General features: G+C 46.4%; 1 protein-coding gene across 4 annotated transcripts in view; it reads left to right on the top strand.

Annotated features, from left to right (window-relative positions):
* Positions 1 to 15,922, top strand: part of IGF1R (insulin like growth factor 1 receptor) — a 173,350-nt gene that overhangs the window by 149,039 nt on the left and 8,389 nt on the right. For all 4 annotated transcript variants that reach the window (XM_071568891.1, XM_071568889.1, XM_071568890.1 and 1 more), the window contains exons 15-20: positions 951 to 1,021; positions 2,307 to 2,536; positions 2,820 to 2,930; positions 3,552 to 3,711; positions 5,900 to 6,029; positions 10,650 to 10,784. In XM_071568891.1, coding sequence (XP_071424992.1) covers positions 951 to 1,021; positions 2,307 to 2,536; positions 2,820 to 2,930; positions 3,552 to 3,711; positions 5,900 to 6,029; positions 10,650 to 10,784 — 837 coding nt within the window. The remainder of the gene's footprint in view (positions 1 to 950; positions 1,022 to 2,306; positions 2,537 to 2,819; positions 2,931 to 3,551; positions 3,712 to 5,899; positions 6,030 to 10,649; positions 10,785 to 15,922) is intronic.

The following is a 15,922-nucleotide window of genomic DNA, read 5'->3' as shown; positions in this document are numbered from 1 at the left end:
ACTTAAAAAATTATATCCTGGCCAAGACCAGTCTTGGGGACTGTTCTGTTGATCAGTTTTCCTCTGGTTTGCTTTTGGTTACTACGGAGTTGGTTTTTTTATCTAATTGAAATACATAATGAGAACTTAATAGAAGTCAATGCAGATGTTTAGTCTTGCAACTTTCTGGGTTTAGGCATTTTTTATGACACTCAGATAAATGATGCTTCTGGAGTATCCCATGATTTCCAGCTCTAATTTGTTGCAGACAGTGGTACCAGTTCTGCTCAAGCACCCCTGAAGGGGTTTTGTATTTGATGGATACACCACCTTGGGCTGTCCTGGGTGAAATGCCTGATAACCTGTCCTTCTTTAAACTGTTGTTCTACCACAAGAATATTTTGTCTTCGATTTTCTGAGGTCTGATGGATAATTTTACTTCTACAGCCTGTCTCCTGCAAGAGCTCTCACAGCACATTTATTGTGTGTCCTATTCTGAAAATCACCCCAGTAAAACTGGGATGGGGGAATTGTGTGTGTGGTTTTAAAATAACAGAAACACTTAGAAAATAGTTGAATGGAATCCCCCACTAAAAAGAGTCTTGTCCTTTGCTGGGTCACTTCTCTCCCACAGCAGAGCTGGTAATGTTTAAATGCATTCTCAGCCACAGGTCTCCTGGTTTATCACCACACAGCTGCCTTTCTTAAAGGAAGTTTGCCCAGCAGCTGAAAGTGCCTTGTGTTCACATTTTCCTGGTGCTGATTTGGTATAGAGAAGACTCCAGGTTTCTTAGGAAAGCTATTCTGGGTTGTTTGTCCATTGAGCGTGGGAGGTGGGTAAGAACTCAGTGCATCCCCTTTGTCTGAAAAGCTCCACTTAAATAATATTCTGTGGTTGGGCAAACAGTGGAAAAGCTGGGGAAGAGATGGTCTGAAACAGATTAAAAAAGGAACCCCCAATGTTTCAACAGGAACAGTGACAGACTGGGCAATGGAGTCCTTTACGCCTCTGTGAACCCGGAGTACTTTAGTGCCTCAGACGGTGAGTGTGACCTTACCCTTCTGGTGCTTTTACTGTCCTGGTGCTGTCTGACTTGGAAAGGTATGAAACTCTACAAGGCATGTTGTAAAACCACTTTCTCTGTTTGTTTGCTTAAGCACAGCCATGGAATCCACAGTTGATAATACGCAAAGGTCACTTGTCTATTGAAACTGGGGAGGTTTTGAATTGTTTTCCTGTAGTTTTGTTCAGCTGAGGCAAATCTGGATTCCTTAGTTTCACTTTCAGGTTATCATCTACTGTACCTGTGATGTTTTCACTGAAATGAAGGAAGAATTCATGAATTTGTGGTCTTTCATGTTTGCCCCTTTAAGCTCTATTTTTCCATATTGGAACAAACGCACAGCTTGAGGAAATCAGAACATCAGACAAATTTCCTTGAGGCCTCAGTTCTTCTGTTAATGGTTTAGTTTGGTGCTGCTGTTGTAGACTTTTTGCTGGAATAGCATTTCCAAAAGCCCCCAGGAGACTACTGGGTTTACCCAGAGTGGTAGCAGAATATTGTACTGTTATTTTTTATAGCAACACCATCAGGGTTAAAGGTCTGTCAGCGTTCATGCCATAATCCTCTATTTTCATCCTGTTATTTCACCATGCAGAGCATGTGACACAACTGTCCCCTCCTTTGGTGGTGACAGTCAGCAGATCAGTGAGTACTTGGATGTGTTCTTGCCCGAGGCAGTCCTGCCTCCTGGCACTCACCTTCTGAGCGCTCTGCTCTGCCTCACATCAAAGACCTGCAGCAGCAGCAGGTCCTTCCTTTGCTGGTGCCAGTGTGTGTGCAGGGATCAGAACAGCCCCATGCAAAGAGCTGCTGGATCAGAGCCTGCCTCCCCCTGGTCATAACATCAGTCTGTTAATACAGCAGACTCTAAACTGATACAGATGATCAAGTGTGTTTGATGCTGTCTGGGAGAATTAGAAGAGCAGGGATCCCAGGAAAAGCTCAAGCCTAAAGCATTGATTTGAGCCTCCTCCCACCCTGGTTTTGTGCTTTGAGGTTCCTTCTTTCTAGCCTGATTTGTCAGTACTGTGGTGAGACTGCTTCAAATCCACCTGCCCATTTCTTTAAGATCTTTTTGTATCCCATCATCTCCTTGGCTCTGTGTGGGAAAGGCCATGGACTGTTGGCACACCTAGTGCAAGGTCTCAGCACTTTGCCTGGTGTTTTTACAGTGAAACTCTTTGGGCAGTTGCTGTCCTGGAGCAGTGAGTGATCACACCACGAGCAGAAGTGGAACATCACAGCCTGTTCTCTCCCCTTTAGTGTATGTTCCAGACGAGTGGGAGGTGCCCCGTGAGAAGATCACCATGTGCCGGGAGCTGGGGCAAGGCTCCTTTGGGATGGTGTACGAGGGCATAGCCAAGGGAGTGGTGAAGGATGAGCCAGAGACCAGGGTGGCCATCAAGACTGTCAATGAGTCTGCCAGCATGAGGGAGAGGATCGAGTTCCTCAATGAGGCCTCGGTGATGAAGGAGTTCAACTGTCACCACGTGGTAAGTCTGGGAGCTGTCCTGGGGCTGTGCCTCACGGTGCTGATGGACACGAGGGTGCTCTGGGCACGGCTTCACCCTCTGGAGTGGGAGCTTGGGATTTTGGCTGTAACTCTGCACAGCTTTGTCACAGTATTGGGAAATGGGAGTCAGAAAGTGGAGCCAAATCTACATTCAGACCTTTCCCTCTGGTTCAAGGTGTTTGGGGCTTCACATCCCCATGACCAAATGATGACTACAGCTCAGTGAGCTGTTCTTGTTACTGAAGGTTTGTTTTCCTCGGCAGGTTCGGCTGCTTGGTGTTGTTTCTCAGGGCCAGCCCACGCTGGTTATCATGGAGCTGATGACACGTGGGGACCTCAAAAGTTACCTGAGATCATTGAGGCCAGACACAGAGGTGAGTCATGAGTTGCTGGTTGTTTATTTCTTCAGTTTGAATCATCTTGAACAAGGCAGCATCACGTTGGAAGCAGCAGGCAATTAGCCTTTCCTGCCCTCCTCCTTAAGCTCCAAGAACAAAACATGAGCTGCTCTGTGAACTGCAGCACCTTTCTGGTGAGGCAGCTGTTGCAGGTAGCCAGGGTACCACATGGAACAGGTCCCTTTTGTGTCACTGAGTCCTGTTTTCCCCGATTTGCATTAAGTCTTCTGTCTGATCTAATTTCTCATCAAGATGTTAAAAAATTTGGCTAGTTCAGTACGTGTTAGGAGAGTGTTCCATGTTGGGTATCCTGCCTGTTGTCTCTGCTGGAAAGTAAATGTCTGGTTTCTTCACTAATACCCAAACTCTCATACACAGACCCATCAGTGTAAGGGCTAAATTTGTCACGTGTGATGCAGGGTCTGAAAGATGAAGATGAGATCATAGCAGACCATATAGAAAATGAGCTCAGCAGCTTTTGCCCTTGATCTAGAAAGTCTGATATGGACAAACAGAAGGAACAGACCATGAGGACAGTTTGTGCACAAGGGAAGGAATGTGGCCTGTTACCTATTTTATCATCTTCATCTTGCTCAGAACAATCCCGGGCAGGCACCCCCGACCCTGAAGAAGATGATCCAGATGGCAGGGGAGATCGCCGATGGCATGGCCTATCTCAACGCCAACAAGTTCGTGCACAGAGACCTGGCTGCCAGGAACTGCATGGTGGCAGAGGACTTCACAGTGAAAATTGGAGGTGGGCTCTCTTGGCTCTCATACAAGCCATAGAATCATCCTCAAAAATCAGCACTTTAGAAAGCATTTCATTTTTTGAAAGCTATTGGGAAGACTTTTTAAAACAGACCTCTAGTTTCAATTTCTGCAGAATGAAATATGTTCCTTACGAAGGTTTGCAGTGATTTAGGACCTGTGAGCAGTCAACACTGAGTTGAAACTTTTGGAATACCTCTACTTGCTGTTGTTCCAGTGAGGCAATAGTGTGGCACATGGGCTTGAGCAGAGCTGGCGAGGCAGTGACTGAGGTGCAGATGCTGCAGACATCTGGGTGGATGGCGTGGTTACCACTGGTGTGTCATGCTCCCCTCTGTTCGTGCACAAAAATAATTCCACCTCCTGTTTATTGAGTCAAGAACGAGAATCTTAGGATTATTTTAAATCATATCTGAATTGGAAGTGGAATGTAAGGCTTGACTTCAGCTGGGTGCTTTCCAGTCTGCACTGGAGTTCTGCTTCCCAGACAGCTGAATGGCTTTTCTTCTGCTCTGCTGTTAAATCACCACTTTTTTCTTTCCCCCTTCACCATCCTTCCAAAATAGTGTCAGATGAGTTTCTTCAGTCTTCTCTCCAGAGAGGGTGATTTTAAGCTGTTGGCTGTTTTTGAGTTGTGCATATTAAAATAACGTGTATAGCAACAGCCTTCTGCTGAAGGAAACTAATTTTTTTTCTCTGAGCTTAACTCAGCTATTTTGATAATTTGTGTAAGTAATCCTGTCATTTGGGAGAAAGAAAAAATGATTTCATTTTGAGTCAGTTAATTAGGAAATAAGATCTTTGGGGGATTTTGTGCATTTTCTGCAGGTTTGGGGGAAGTCAGCCTGAATCCTCCCCATTCCAGTTTGCTCCTCCCCGCCCCCCCCAACCAGCTTGTTTTACAATTCTCTGAACTGAAGATGGTGCATTTCTTCCCTTTAACATGTTCATGCTTACCCCAAAAGCATTTTAATGTGCTGCATTGCTCTTGTTTGTGTCCCAGTATTGAAAACCCCTTCATGCAGAAGCAGTTTGGGAGCACCTTGACTGGAGCACAGCAGCTCTGAGGGCTCAGATGTGAGGAAGAGCTTTGTGCCACACCAGCCTGTGCTCACTGCCTGTCTGCTGCTTATTTGCATTGCATTTTGACAGGATTCTCCACTGAGCCAGGATAAAGTCACCCTGGTGTGTGGGAGTGCTGCAATAGCTGCACAGATGGGCTTTTTAGTCATAATCACTGAGGGGACGAGTGTCCCCAGCACGCAGGGAACGTTGTGCTTGGCCACTCATCCATAGGCTGGTTAATGACAACTGTGAGAGCTGAGGGATTTCTGGCCCCTTTTCACCCCACTTTTCCTGGAAAAAAAAAGGGGCAACTCCAGGTCTTTATTGAAAAGATGGATTTTACCCTCTGTGTCAACAGATGGCATTTAATATTAGTGAGGGATTTAATGCCACCTGATCTATTAACTTTTTGGGTAGTGTCTGAGAACACAGTAACTGGTTTCATAGGCAAGGCCAAGACCCAGCAGGTCTGTCTGTCCCAGGCTGATTGTACAGAAAAAAGTGCTGGAATAAATCAGGAGATGAAGCCAAGTTTGGAAATGCTTATGTATTTACAGCTAAGGACATGAATATAACCCAGATATGTCTTTAATACTGGCCTGTGTTAGTCACAAATGAACAGCCTAATCCTCAGTAGCACTTGGAATATTGTACAGGAACTGGGAATTACCTTAGAGAGAGGAAGAAACCCAAGAGAACCATGTCCCTCAACATGTGAGGTTCTTCAATTAAAGACAGTAGTTTTAAGTACTAAAGGAGCCCTTATTCTCTTTAAAAAGAAGATAGTCATTGAATTTGGGGAACAGTTAATGAGTTATATGACCTTTGGAAGACTCAGCTTACTGCAAAGCTTGAGCATAAATCCAGGAACTTTTCATATTACTGTATTTGAATCCCTCAGACTTGTCAACCCTGAAGTCAGTGGCACAAGTGTCTGTGGTGGTGTTGGAAGGGAAGGTCACCAGCCCTAAGGCAGCAGGTGAAGTGCCTGCAAAGCCAAGTGTGGTGGGAACAGATTGCAGGTTCTTTACACTGTGATTGTCTGGCTAGTAGGAAGGGGAAATGTCCATCATTTACTCATGCAACCTCAAAATATTTATACCTTCCAGATTTTGGCATGACAAGAGATATCTACGAGACAGATTACTACCGGAAAGGAGGGAAGGGGCTGCTGCCTGTGCGCTGGATGTCCCCAGAATCCCTGAAAGATGGAGTCTTCACAACACACTCGGACGTCTGGTAACAAAAAAGGGGCTCAGAAAAACTGGTTTAGCCCCCCTTCTTTCTATACTCTCCTGTTTTAGTAGACTTAACTAAGTGTACTCCTTCTCCTGTCCGTTCAAAGGTGACTCTCTTCTTCCACTGTGAAACATTCTGCTTTATAGTTCACATTTCCTCTGCGAAATCAAGAACTCCTGAGGTTCAATTCCACTCTCAGGGAGAGCAGAATTAAGTGGATTTCCTGAACTGGAGGTGGTGGCATGTTTCCTGCTGGTAGTTGTAAAATCAGTTGTGCAGTTGAAAACATTGCCTTCACCTGAAAGAGCAGGCTGTCATTTTTGTAAATTGCCCTTCTTCAAGAAAAGCATTAAAAGTTGCCAAGAATATAGAAAGGTTCCTAGTGCCAGCCTGCTTTTCTGTCAAAACCTTCTGAGTAAACAACTCCCCTGCCCCCCAGATGGGCTGTGTACACCAGCAGGCTTTTTGGGGATTTCTCCCTTGTGCATATCCCTCTCCATTGGCAGCTTTGTTTGCTCGTTTTATGTAGTGCAAGATGCAGAAATAGAGGTTTCTTTCAAAGCACACTGCCTGCCTGCTGTATCTGTGCAGTTATTAATAGAGGAGTGCACTTAGGAGGAGAAATCCTTGGACCAACTCCCCACACACCCCCCAGCTTTTGGACACAGGTAGGGAGGACTTGGCAGAAGATGGTCATGTACTGGCAGAACCTCTGCTCTGTCTTTTATAATTTCTCTGCCTTCCTAACAAGATGTTTTTACTGCTGATCTGTTACAGAATTGGCAGCTGATTGCCTCCAAATGTCTAGAAGTCAGGAGGAAAGGCATTTTAGTAGTAAACTCCATTTTCTTTAAACAGCTTGAGGAGTTTGGAGTCAGAGGTCTGTAATCCAGAGCACCAGCTACGAGTGAAATGTTTGTAAGATGAATTCAAGTGAAAAAGCAAAGCACCAGAATGATGCTTAAACTTTATTTTACATATGACCGGTAACTTACTTTTGAATCCAGTAACCCTGAACTTGGAAAGAGATGAAAACAACCACGTTGAGTGGAGGGGAAGCCCTGTATCAGCCATTTATCTGAGGGAGCAGTGCAGGCAGGCGTTTGGCAGCCCCCCCAGAAAAGAATTTTGGGACTTGTAATGGCTTCCCAAAGCAGACAGAAATTTGGACTGTATCACTAGAAAATCCCCAGATGCAGGACTGGCTGAGGCTGGAGTGAGGAGCTGGCAGAGCTGCCTGTTCCTGCCACACAGGAAGAACTTTCCAGTCCAGCCGTGGCATCCGAAGGGGAGGGCGAAGGGTCAGGTGGTCGCTGCAGTGACAGACCACACTGGTGCCACATGTGCCTTCCTTGGACCTGGCACTGGTCAGTGATGTTATTCTGTAAACAGAACTCAAATTCCAAACACAAAAACCCCAGATATGACACCAAATGGAGTGTCACAAGTAAATTAGTGCTGTAGTTTACTACAGCAGGAAGTTGCAGGAAGTACATGAATGCTCCCTTCAGTGCTAACAATGAATGGAGTAGGTTTAGGTTGGATATTGAGAAGAAATTGTTCTCTGTAAGGGTAGGGAGGCCCTGGCACAGAGAAGCTGTGGCTGCCTCATCCCTGGAAGTGTCCAAGGCCAAGTTAGACAGGACTTGGAATAACCTGGGCTAGTGGAAGGTGTCCCTGCCCATGGCAGGGAGCTGGAATGAGATGGTCTGTAAGGTCCCTTCCAACCCAACCCATGCTGTGATTCTGTGATTTGGCACTTGTTGGTCCCTCAGTGCAAAGCAGGATTGTGCAAACAACGTTGCAGTTGATCAGTGGGACGGTCTGACCGAAATGTCCTGACCTGGAAAGTGGTTTACTCATTACAAGGTTGGAAAACTTAACAGAAGCAGCAGTAAAATCTGACAGATTTTTACTTGAAATAACCACTCATGGGTATTCCTGACAGTTCCTTTTTGGGTTGGTTTCACATCTGAATTGTTGGAAGTGATTTTCTCTGAAAATTTGCTTCAGAGAGATGACTGTCAGGATGCACAAAAAACCTGACTCAGGGTGAGAAATTTGGTGTTCCTTTAGAACGTGTATCCACAACTATAGGGAGATCTCAGTCCAAATTCCAAATGTAGCAGGAGTGGGACATCACTGTCATGGAATATTGTCTGTCCCCTTGGCCTGCTTTTGGCTAAAAGATCAGTCCAGTTTACTCCTTAGTAACTTTGAGATCAGACACTCTACATTGAAGGTCTCTCTCCATGTCAGGAAAAAAATTACCTGAATCCTTGTATTAGTTCAGATTTTGAAGTGCTCCATGTAAACCATGGAGCTTGGCTTTTTTGGGACCCATTTATTTGCATTAAACTGTAAAAAAAAAAAAAGGTTGAGATTGTTTTTTCTTACTTTTTTTGGTCGGATATTGTGACATGTAGTTTAATGTTCTTAGAGATCAGTTTTAGAAGCCAAGATGTCAAAAAGACAAAACTGTGTGAGTGGTCAGAGCCCAAGATTTATAAGCTGTAAGATGAAATGTCTGGAGGTTTGAAGGGTGGAGTTTCACTTTAGCAATTCATTCTTTTATGGCTTTTCAGGCTGAAGAATGAGGTAATTAGACAGGACTGTTTTTGTTGTAGTTGGGGAAGGAGGACATTTTAAAATTAATGTAATACTGTTCAGGGTGAGGGTGGATTTCTATAAATAAGTCCTCAGCATCTTGCATTCTTTTGAGGCTGGTAGTTGCCTGGAAGGAGCAACCTGAGTTTATTTGTTGGGATAATATGCTGAGTAGGTGTGCAGGACTTGTCCTCATTATTCCCGCAGTGATCAAAGCAGCTTCAAAGGCACCAAAATGTTGAGTTGACCCTCTGTCCCTCCCTCCCCTGAAAGGCAAACAATTGTAAGGCTGTTTGTGGCTTCTGGCTCCAGATGCAAACCAGTTTAGATCCTGGGGATAGCTGAAAGATAAAACCACTCAGCCATAACCAGCTAATGACACCGGACTCCTGTTTTCATAACAGCAGCCCCGTGGAACGGGTGTTTTTCTCTCAGCTTGACTCAGCATTTCAGCCACAGAACTCAGACAGCATGGAGATTTTCCTGCTTTGCCCAGCAGCTCTAAAAGTAGAGCCTCTTCAGTGCAGCACAGACAATTTGAGCCATGTCTGCTCAATAAACTGATTTTAAATGGAGGTATTTTTAGAAAGTGTCAATACTTACGTCCAAACTACCCAATTACATAACTCTGCTTATCTTCCTTCCCCAGTAATCAATTCCTATTATTAGACAAACTTCTTTTTTCACTTCTGCTGTCCTTTGTAGTTATCTGGAAGGAACTGGAAGCTCAGTTCCAAGAATATGGTTACATACATGTTGCAAAAGGGGTAACTGGCTTTCTCCCTGGGGTCTTTAACATTCTGCTGCTAAAACAGCAAGCTGGGGTCTTGGTACAAGAAGCTGAAGAACACTCACGTTTCTTCCATGTCTTTTTCCAAAATTGGGTTTGTTGCTGCTGGATGATCCTCACTTTGCACCTCTCACTTAGAAACCAAAGCAGAGGGATAAATGAGAGGTACTTCCCAGCAGTGTGTTCTTGCTGGGCAGCAGGGTGGGCTGGTTTGCCTGCTGTGCGTGGTGAGACAGGTGGGATGCCCAGGGCTGGTGTGTGTTTGCTGGCTGGCTCTCTTGCCTTGCGGAGGACTGAGGGAAAATGCAGCCTCTCAGTCGGATTTATGCGACTCCAGTGATGAAAAGCAGCTTGCACTGGAACGAGAGCTTACACTTGTGTGTTACTGCCTTCTCAGCCGCTATCAGGGGTACCTGAGATGTGGTACATGAAGATTTGGAGTTTAGTGTCTTAAATGCACCGATTTTTTTTCTTGCTCTCTCTGTGGCTTGGGGAAAAGTGCGCCAAGCTTACTTTAAAGTCTGTGCAGTTTTTTCACAGCTTAGAAGGTTTGATTCCCTGTCCTCAGCCACACAGACATCTTACTGCATAGTGGTCTGTGTGTTTCCAGCCTGGGCAAGCAAGCATGGAGATAGGACAGAATTTTTTAATTTAAATTTTTTTTTCCTTGCCTGCACCTTTCCTTTTCTCATCTCCGTTGTCCTTCCCTTCTTCCCACCTGGCAGTGCATCTAAAGTCTGGACTCAAAGCCATGGGACAGAGAGATGGGTTGTGAGCTGGTTCTCCAGGCAGGCTCAGAGCTTCTGTCTCCTCTGAGTCAGGAGGCTCCTGGTCAAAGCAATGAGCCTGTGGTGGCTTTTTTACTGGTTGACCTGGGCAGAAGTGGCATAACCAAGTAGTGCTGGACCACTGAATGATCACAGACATGACCAGTTCTGGGCTGGAGACTGTGGTGTGAAAAATGGAGATGGAATTCTGCCAGTGTTTTCTTACAGAGGTCATTCTGAAGAGTCACTCAGAACTGGGAGCCTTTCTCACCCCTGGCCAGAGGTGTTTGAAGTGCACAGTCTCTTGAGCTTGGCTGTCACCAGGGCTGCACTGCTTTATGAGCAGCTGGAATTCTTTGGGAAAAGGGAATACCCATGGACACCAACTGCTGAGCATCATCCAACACGTGCCTTTAAAGGTGGCTTGGGGTTCTCAGGCTGTGCTGTTTGTTGCAGGTCCTTCGGAGTGGTGCTGTGGGAGATCGCAACGCTGGCGGAGCAGCCCTACCAGGGCATGACCAACGAGCAGGTGCTGCGCTTCGTGATGGAGGGGGGGCTGCTGGAGAAACCAGACAACTGCCCCGACATGCTGTAAGTGCCACAGCCACCACTGTCCTCCCTGCACAGCTTATTCCTCCTGACCCCTTCAGTGCCTGCTCTTCCCCATCTGCCACAGGAGGGGCTGTTAGGGAAGGGCAGTCATGGGAGGTGCTGCTCAAACATTCTCTGTCAATCCAAGGTTTTGTAGTAGTTGGGCATTCCAGAAAGCCACAATCTTACTCTAGGCTATCCTTCTCCTCTGATAAGGAAACAAGCCAGTCTTTGTGTTCTTAAATAAAATTAGGCTTAATAAAAGCTCCTAAGCAACTTTTGCTACAGCAAGAGGCTCTGTGCCTAAGTCTTGTCTCTTCTGCTTAAAGTAATTCTGTTGAGCATAAGGAGAAACAAGAGCATGGGACAAGCTGAGATGTGCATAAAAGCTGGAATTCAACTTTTTAGTTCAGCATGCGGAGAAATCAATGCATCATTCCTTTGTCTGAAGCCGCATTGGATCTGCTATTCCACTCGAAGCACTCACCCCATGGAGATAAACAAATCCCCCCTGCTAACAGATTCCTTCCCTGAAAGCACAGAGCGTGTTTTTTCACAGAAAAGCCTCTCCCTGCCCCAGGAGCGACCCAAAGCCTCGCAGCAGCAGAGGGTGTGCAGCACAGCAGCTTCAGGTTTTAGCTTTACATTGCTGAAATACTTGTGCTGGCCTTTGTGTACAGCAGTTTCAGTTGCTCAGACTTTATTGCTTTGATAGACTTCCCAAACTGACTTTTGGGAAGGAAATACTGTGTCTTGCAGTTATTGAAATTTGTTGGAGGCCCACAGAAGGGATACAATCACTTAAGGGCCTCAGCTGCTTGGGATTCTTAGGAAAATAGCTTTTTTGGCTGGAGCCTGGCTGCGGTTTCAGATGACAGGCAGTGTTGTTTTGTTGTTTGAGGGGGGTGGGTGGTATATGCAGGGGGAGGTGTAGCTGCCATGTGATTCCTCAGTTTCACATTCCTTCCCTTTCACGATGCTGTGGAGAATTCCTGGCAGGCAGATTGACTGGACATTGTTTAACATGGTCAGAGCTGTGTAATGGGGGGGAGTGGGACAGAAATAGGGGTGGCAGGACAGAAGTAGGGGGAGAGTGGGGTGTATGAGCAGATCAGTTCTCCCAGCCCACAGGAAAAACACCCCTGCAGTGAGAACAACCTTGGGGAGAGACTCAGCAGTGGAAATTCTCCACCAACCTGGGGCATGTGTGGTGGGAGCAGGGGATGGGAAGGCAGTCACTGACAGAAGCTCAAGCTCTCTCTGCTGCAGCCCACCCAGCTCTCCTTCCTCCCCCTCCTCAGGGAATCTCCCCTGCTCCTGGCTGTTGCTACTGCATGAATCCACTCTCAGGGGCCTGGCTGGTGAGCTGGGAGAACTTGGTCTGACAGAGCAAATCTTTGCACTGGTGTGTAACAGGAGAGGCCTCTTTTGTGCTGATTCTGATGAAGAAGCTGTTCAGAGGTTGGTTATGGCCCCAGGACTCAGCCTGATGGTGCAGAATAAAAAAATCTGTGTTTGCATACTCTGCTTCACTCCCTTAGAACAAGGAATGAGAGTAAACTTGGAACTAAGGAGCATTTGCTTTAGTGGTGTTTTTTGTTAGGGTTTTTTTTTCAGTGATAAAGTTGAGTATAAAGCATCCTGACTTTATCCAAAATGAAAAAAAAGTAGAATGTATTGGCCCTATTGTGACTTGCTTTAGTTCTCTTTCAGCTTGTTTTGTTTTTGTTTTAGGACAGACACCCAAATTTGCTGAAATTCAAATAGGCTGTTGTAGGAACAACAGTAGGAGCTCCAGGAATAACCTTCACCTTTGTTCCCTGCACACGCATTTGGCATTCAGAGAATGTCTTTTGTGTTACTGTGGTGCTTTTTCTTTGCATGTTTTCCCTCCTTTCTGTCCTCCACCCCATTATCCCAGGATGCTTTAACAATGCTGTGCCACACTTGGTGACCTGACAACTGCTGCCAGTGCTCACCCCACACGTGTTCTGTGGGCAGGCTCAGAGACCTGGTCCATGGGGGCACAGGTCCTGTCCCCTCTCCAGCTGCCAGAGACCTACAGGAATATCAGGGAATGGGCAGAAAGGTGCTTCTAACAAAGAGCCCTGAAGCTGCATATGGATCTTGCCAGCATGTTCCAGGCCACTGCTTTCTGCAGTGCTTTATAAAATAAGGTATCCTCTCTTGTGGAGGCTGCCAAAAGATTCTTTATAAAGACAGATTTCTTGGCATGTCTGCGCCAGTGGAAGGTATTTTTTAGACAGCACGAATTCTTATGGTGGAGACTGGTGTGTGATACTTTAATATTGACTCTCAATATCAAGTCAAGATGTCTCAAAAGCAAAGCCCACCTGCTGCAGGGAGGTCAGTGCACTTGGCTTAGTGCTGCCTGGGAGCCAGGAGCTCCTTCGTCTCACATGGTAGCTACAAATGCAGAGGTGCTTTGTTCTTTAAATTAGTTTATCTTAGAAACAACTAAAATTATGGACCTGTCTGTAGGGAGAGGGGAGTGTGCTGTCGTAGAGAAACCTCCAGGATGGGTGGAGGGTGGAACTGCTGTGGGGAACTGTAGATGAGAATTGAGGGAAGAATTTTGCTGTCACCAAATCCACTATTTTTAACCGTGCAGGTGCTGTGAGTGTTGACACAGCCATGCACCCTCCAGCCATGGAGCAGTTCTCAGGCCCTTGTGTTTTATCCACATGCTGCAGGCAGGCTTGGATGCTCCATGACTCCAAGACTGCTGTGCTGGTCCTGCCTGTCAGTGTCTGTGCTTTTCTGACCCCTGGTAGTAGTGAATCAGGAGCTTTTAGCTGGAACTGGAGAGGTTCTGTTCTGCAGCTTGGTTGTGTCGGATGCCTGTGCAGAGGGGGATTTTACAGTGTGGTTGTCTTGTGGTTCAGAGGTGGTAAATCCCTGTGAAAGGGCAAAGCACAAAGGGGATGGTATTTCTGGAGGCTTTTTACTCTTGCACAGGGTGAAACAAGACTCAGTTCTGTTTATGCTACACCCTCTTGGCATAGCTCGTGTGGTTTTGCAGACAGAACCATGCAACGAGACAGATGGTTCAGTAAGACAGTGCCAGGAGAAGCTTTGCTGTTTTTCTCCTCTTCCTGTGCACCAAGTGATGTTTTTATGTCCTCCCATTGTTGTGGCACTTCTCATCAGGTGATGGCTGGGTGGCTGGAGCTTTGGTACAGCTGAAGCTCTTAGACAGTGTGTTCCCATGGGGCTTTTAAAAGTTGTGGAGGCTGGAATTCCATTCTGTTTTTGATGCAGAATTGCTTCCCCCACATGCATTGTAGATGACTAGACTATTTACACGGTGCTGATTTCCCTTTGTTCCTGGTAAAACCCGGGGTCTGCTCTGCACAGGGACTGTCTGCAGGGAGCACCAGCAGGGGAGGAGAGGTCCTTTCGCTTTTCCCCACCAATTCAAGTCTAATGCAAAGCACGGATGGAATTCAGCATCTGTAGGAGCTTTCCATTTTCTGTTTTTTATTGTCTCAGTGCAAAACATAACTCAGTTTCTGCTCAATTCTTTGAGCAAAAGATGCATGGAGGGATGCTGGCTCTTTCCCTATCCCATGACAGTGCCTCCAGCTCCCTGGAGCTCCCTTGCCACCAGTCAGGAACGTACTTTATAAATCTGCTCAGGTTCTATTAACAGCCTGTAAATTCTTCTGTTGTCTGCTGGAAAGGTTTCTGTTTTGTTTAAGATAATGTAAACAAGGTCTGCGAACACACAGAGTTAAAAAGAAAAAAATCCTTTTATGGGAACTCTGTAGGGTTTTTAAATCTGGAATGGCTTAAAAGAAACATCACATGTCCTTGTTTGTGCTGATGTCACATGCATTACTCCGCTGCTTGTGGTATCTCCTTAGCATTGCCCTTAGGCCTCGGGGCACTGTGCCAGTGAATATCCAGTGTTCCTGGCTCCAGCCAGCGCTTCTATTCAGGGACTCAGCAGTCAGCTGGAAAGGAAACAGCAATGAAGTAACAGAAATGGATTTTATATATTTATGTCTCGAGCTTTCCCTCCCTGCTGTGGGTGAGGGTACAGTTTTATAGTTTGGCTTCGCTTTTGCTCGGAAAGGCTTTTTCAAGGCTCAGAGAGGAGCAGGAGTTGGGAGGTGTTTACGTGTCTATGTGCCGTCACAATGCAGCATTGAGTACCCGGGGAGTTCTCCCGGCACTGACTGGTTTTGCCAGCCCTCGGTGGGTGTCACAAGGCCATTCTCAGGTGGCTGACGTTTGCTCTGGGGAAGCTGTGCCAGCGGAGCCTGGCAGGAGTACTGGGGCCTTGGGATGCACTTGAGTGCCCATTGCGTTGGGTTTGGTCAAAGCACTCAGTGGTGTTTGCAGCCCAGACACGGCTGCTTGCCCTCTCTCTGCTGCCTCAGGGAGCTCAGAAGGTGGGAACGGCGCAACAGGATTTCCCCAATATCCCACATGTCTGGGGAGGGGGTTTCTTTGCTGTGGTTTCATTCCAGGCCAGGGTTCCCGCAGTCTCCAGACCTGCTGTGGGCAGCGTGCACAGCAACAGGTTGCACAGCCTGGGTCTTCCAGCTTGGTGACAGTCCTATTGGAAGGTTTGTTCTAGAGCAGGGATATTACTCTGGGATAGACTTAGGTGCTTTTCCAAACAAGAGGGAATTTTTGTTCATGTTTGTTTCCTTTTTCTCTTAAAATACAACCTGTCTGTGCTGATGCGGAGATCTAGTAAACTGAGGGCACCAGGCAGTGAGAGCTAATGAAAGGATCAAATAGAATTCCTTGTTTGTGCACTGAAAATCTGCGAAAGTTGGGAATATGGTGGTGGTGTTCTAAAGAATTGAAGGTGGTTAAGGGAAGGCTCACAGAGGTGAGAAATGAACCCCAGCAAGCCAGGGGGTCTGACTGGGGCTGCAGGTGCCAGTGCTGGCAGGTAAGTCAGGGACAGGAAGGATTTCCAGTGTGTTACCTTAACTGAGAGAGCTTTCTTTGCCTTATTTTATTTTTAGCTCCATTCTTACTCCAGCACAGAGTAGTAGTTTTGGCCAGCGGTGACTTCCTCCACACAGCGTGTTCCTCTGAGCACTGTGTACACAGAGGATTGGCTCGGAGAATTAATGCTAATCTTCCTTTTCTTATTT

This window comes from Pithys albifrons, chromosome 13, assembly GCF_047495875.1.
Source record: "Pithys albifrons albifrons isolate INPA30051 chromosome 13, PitAlb_v1, whole genome shotgun sequence".
Classification (NCBI taxonomy): Eukaryota; Metazoa; Chordata; class Aves; order Passeriformes; family Thamnophilidae; genus Pithys; species Pithys albifrons.
This window is presented reverse-complemented; position numbering and strand designations above follow the sequence as displayed.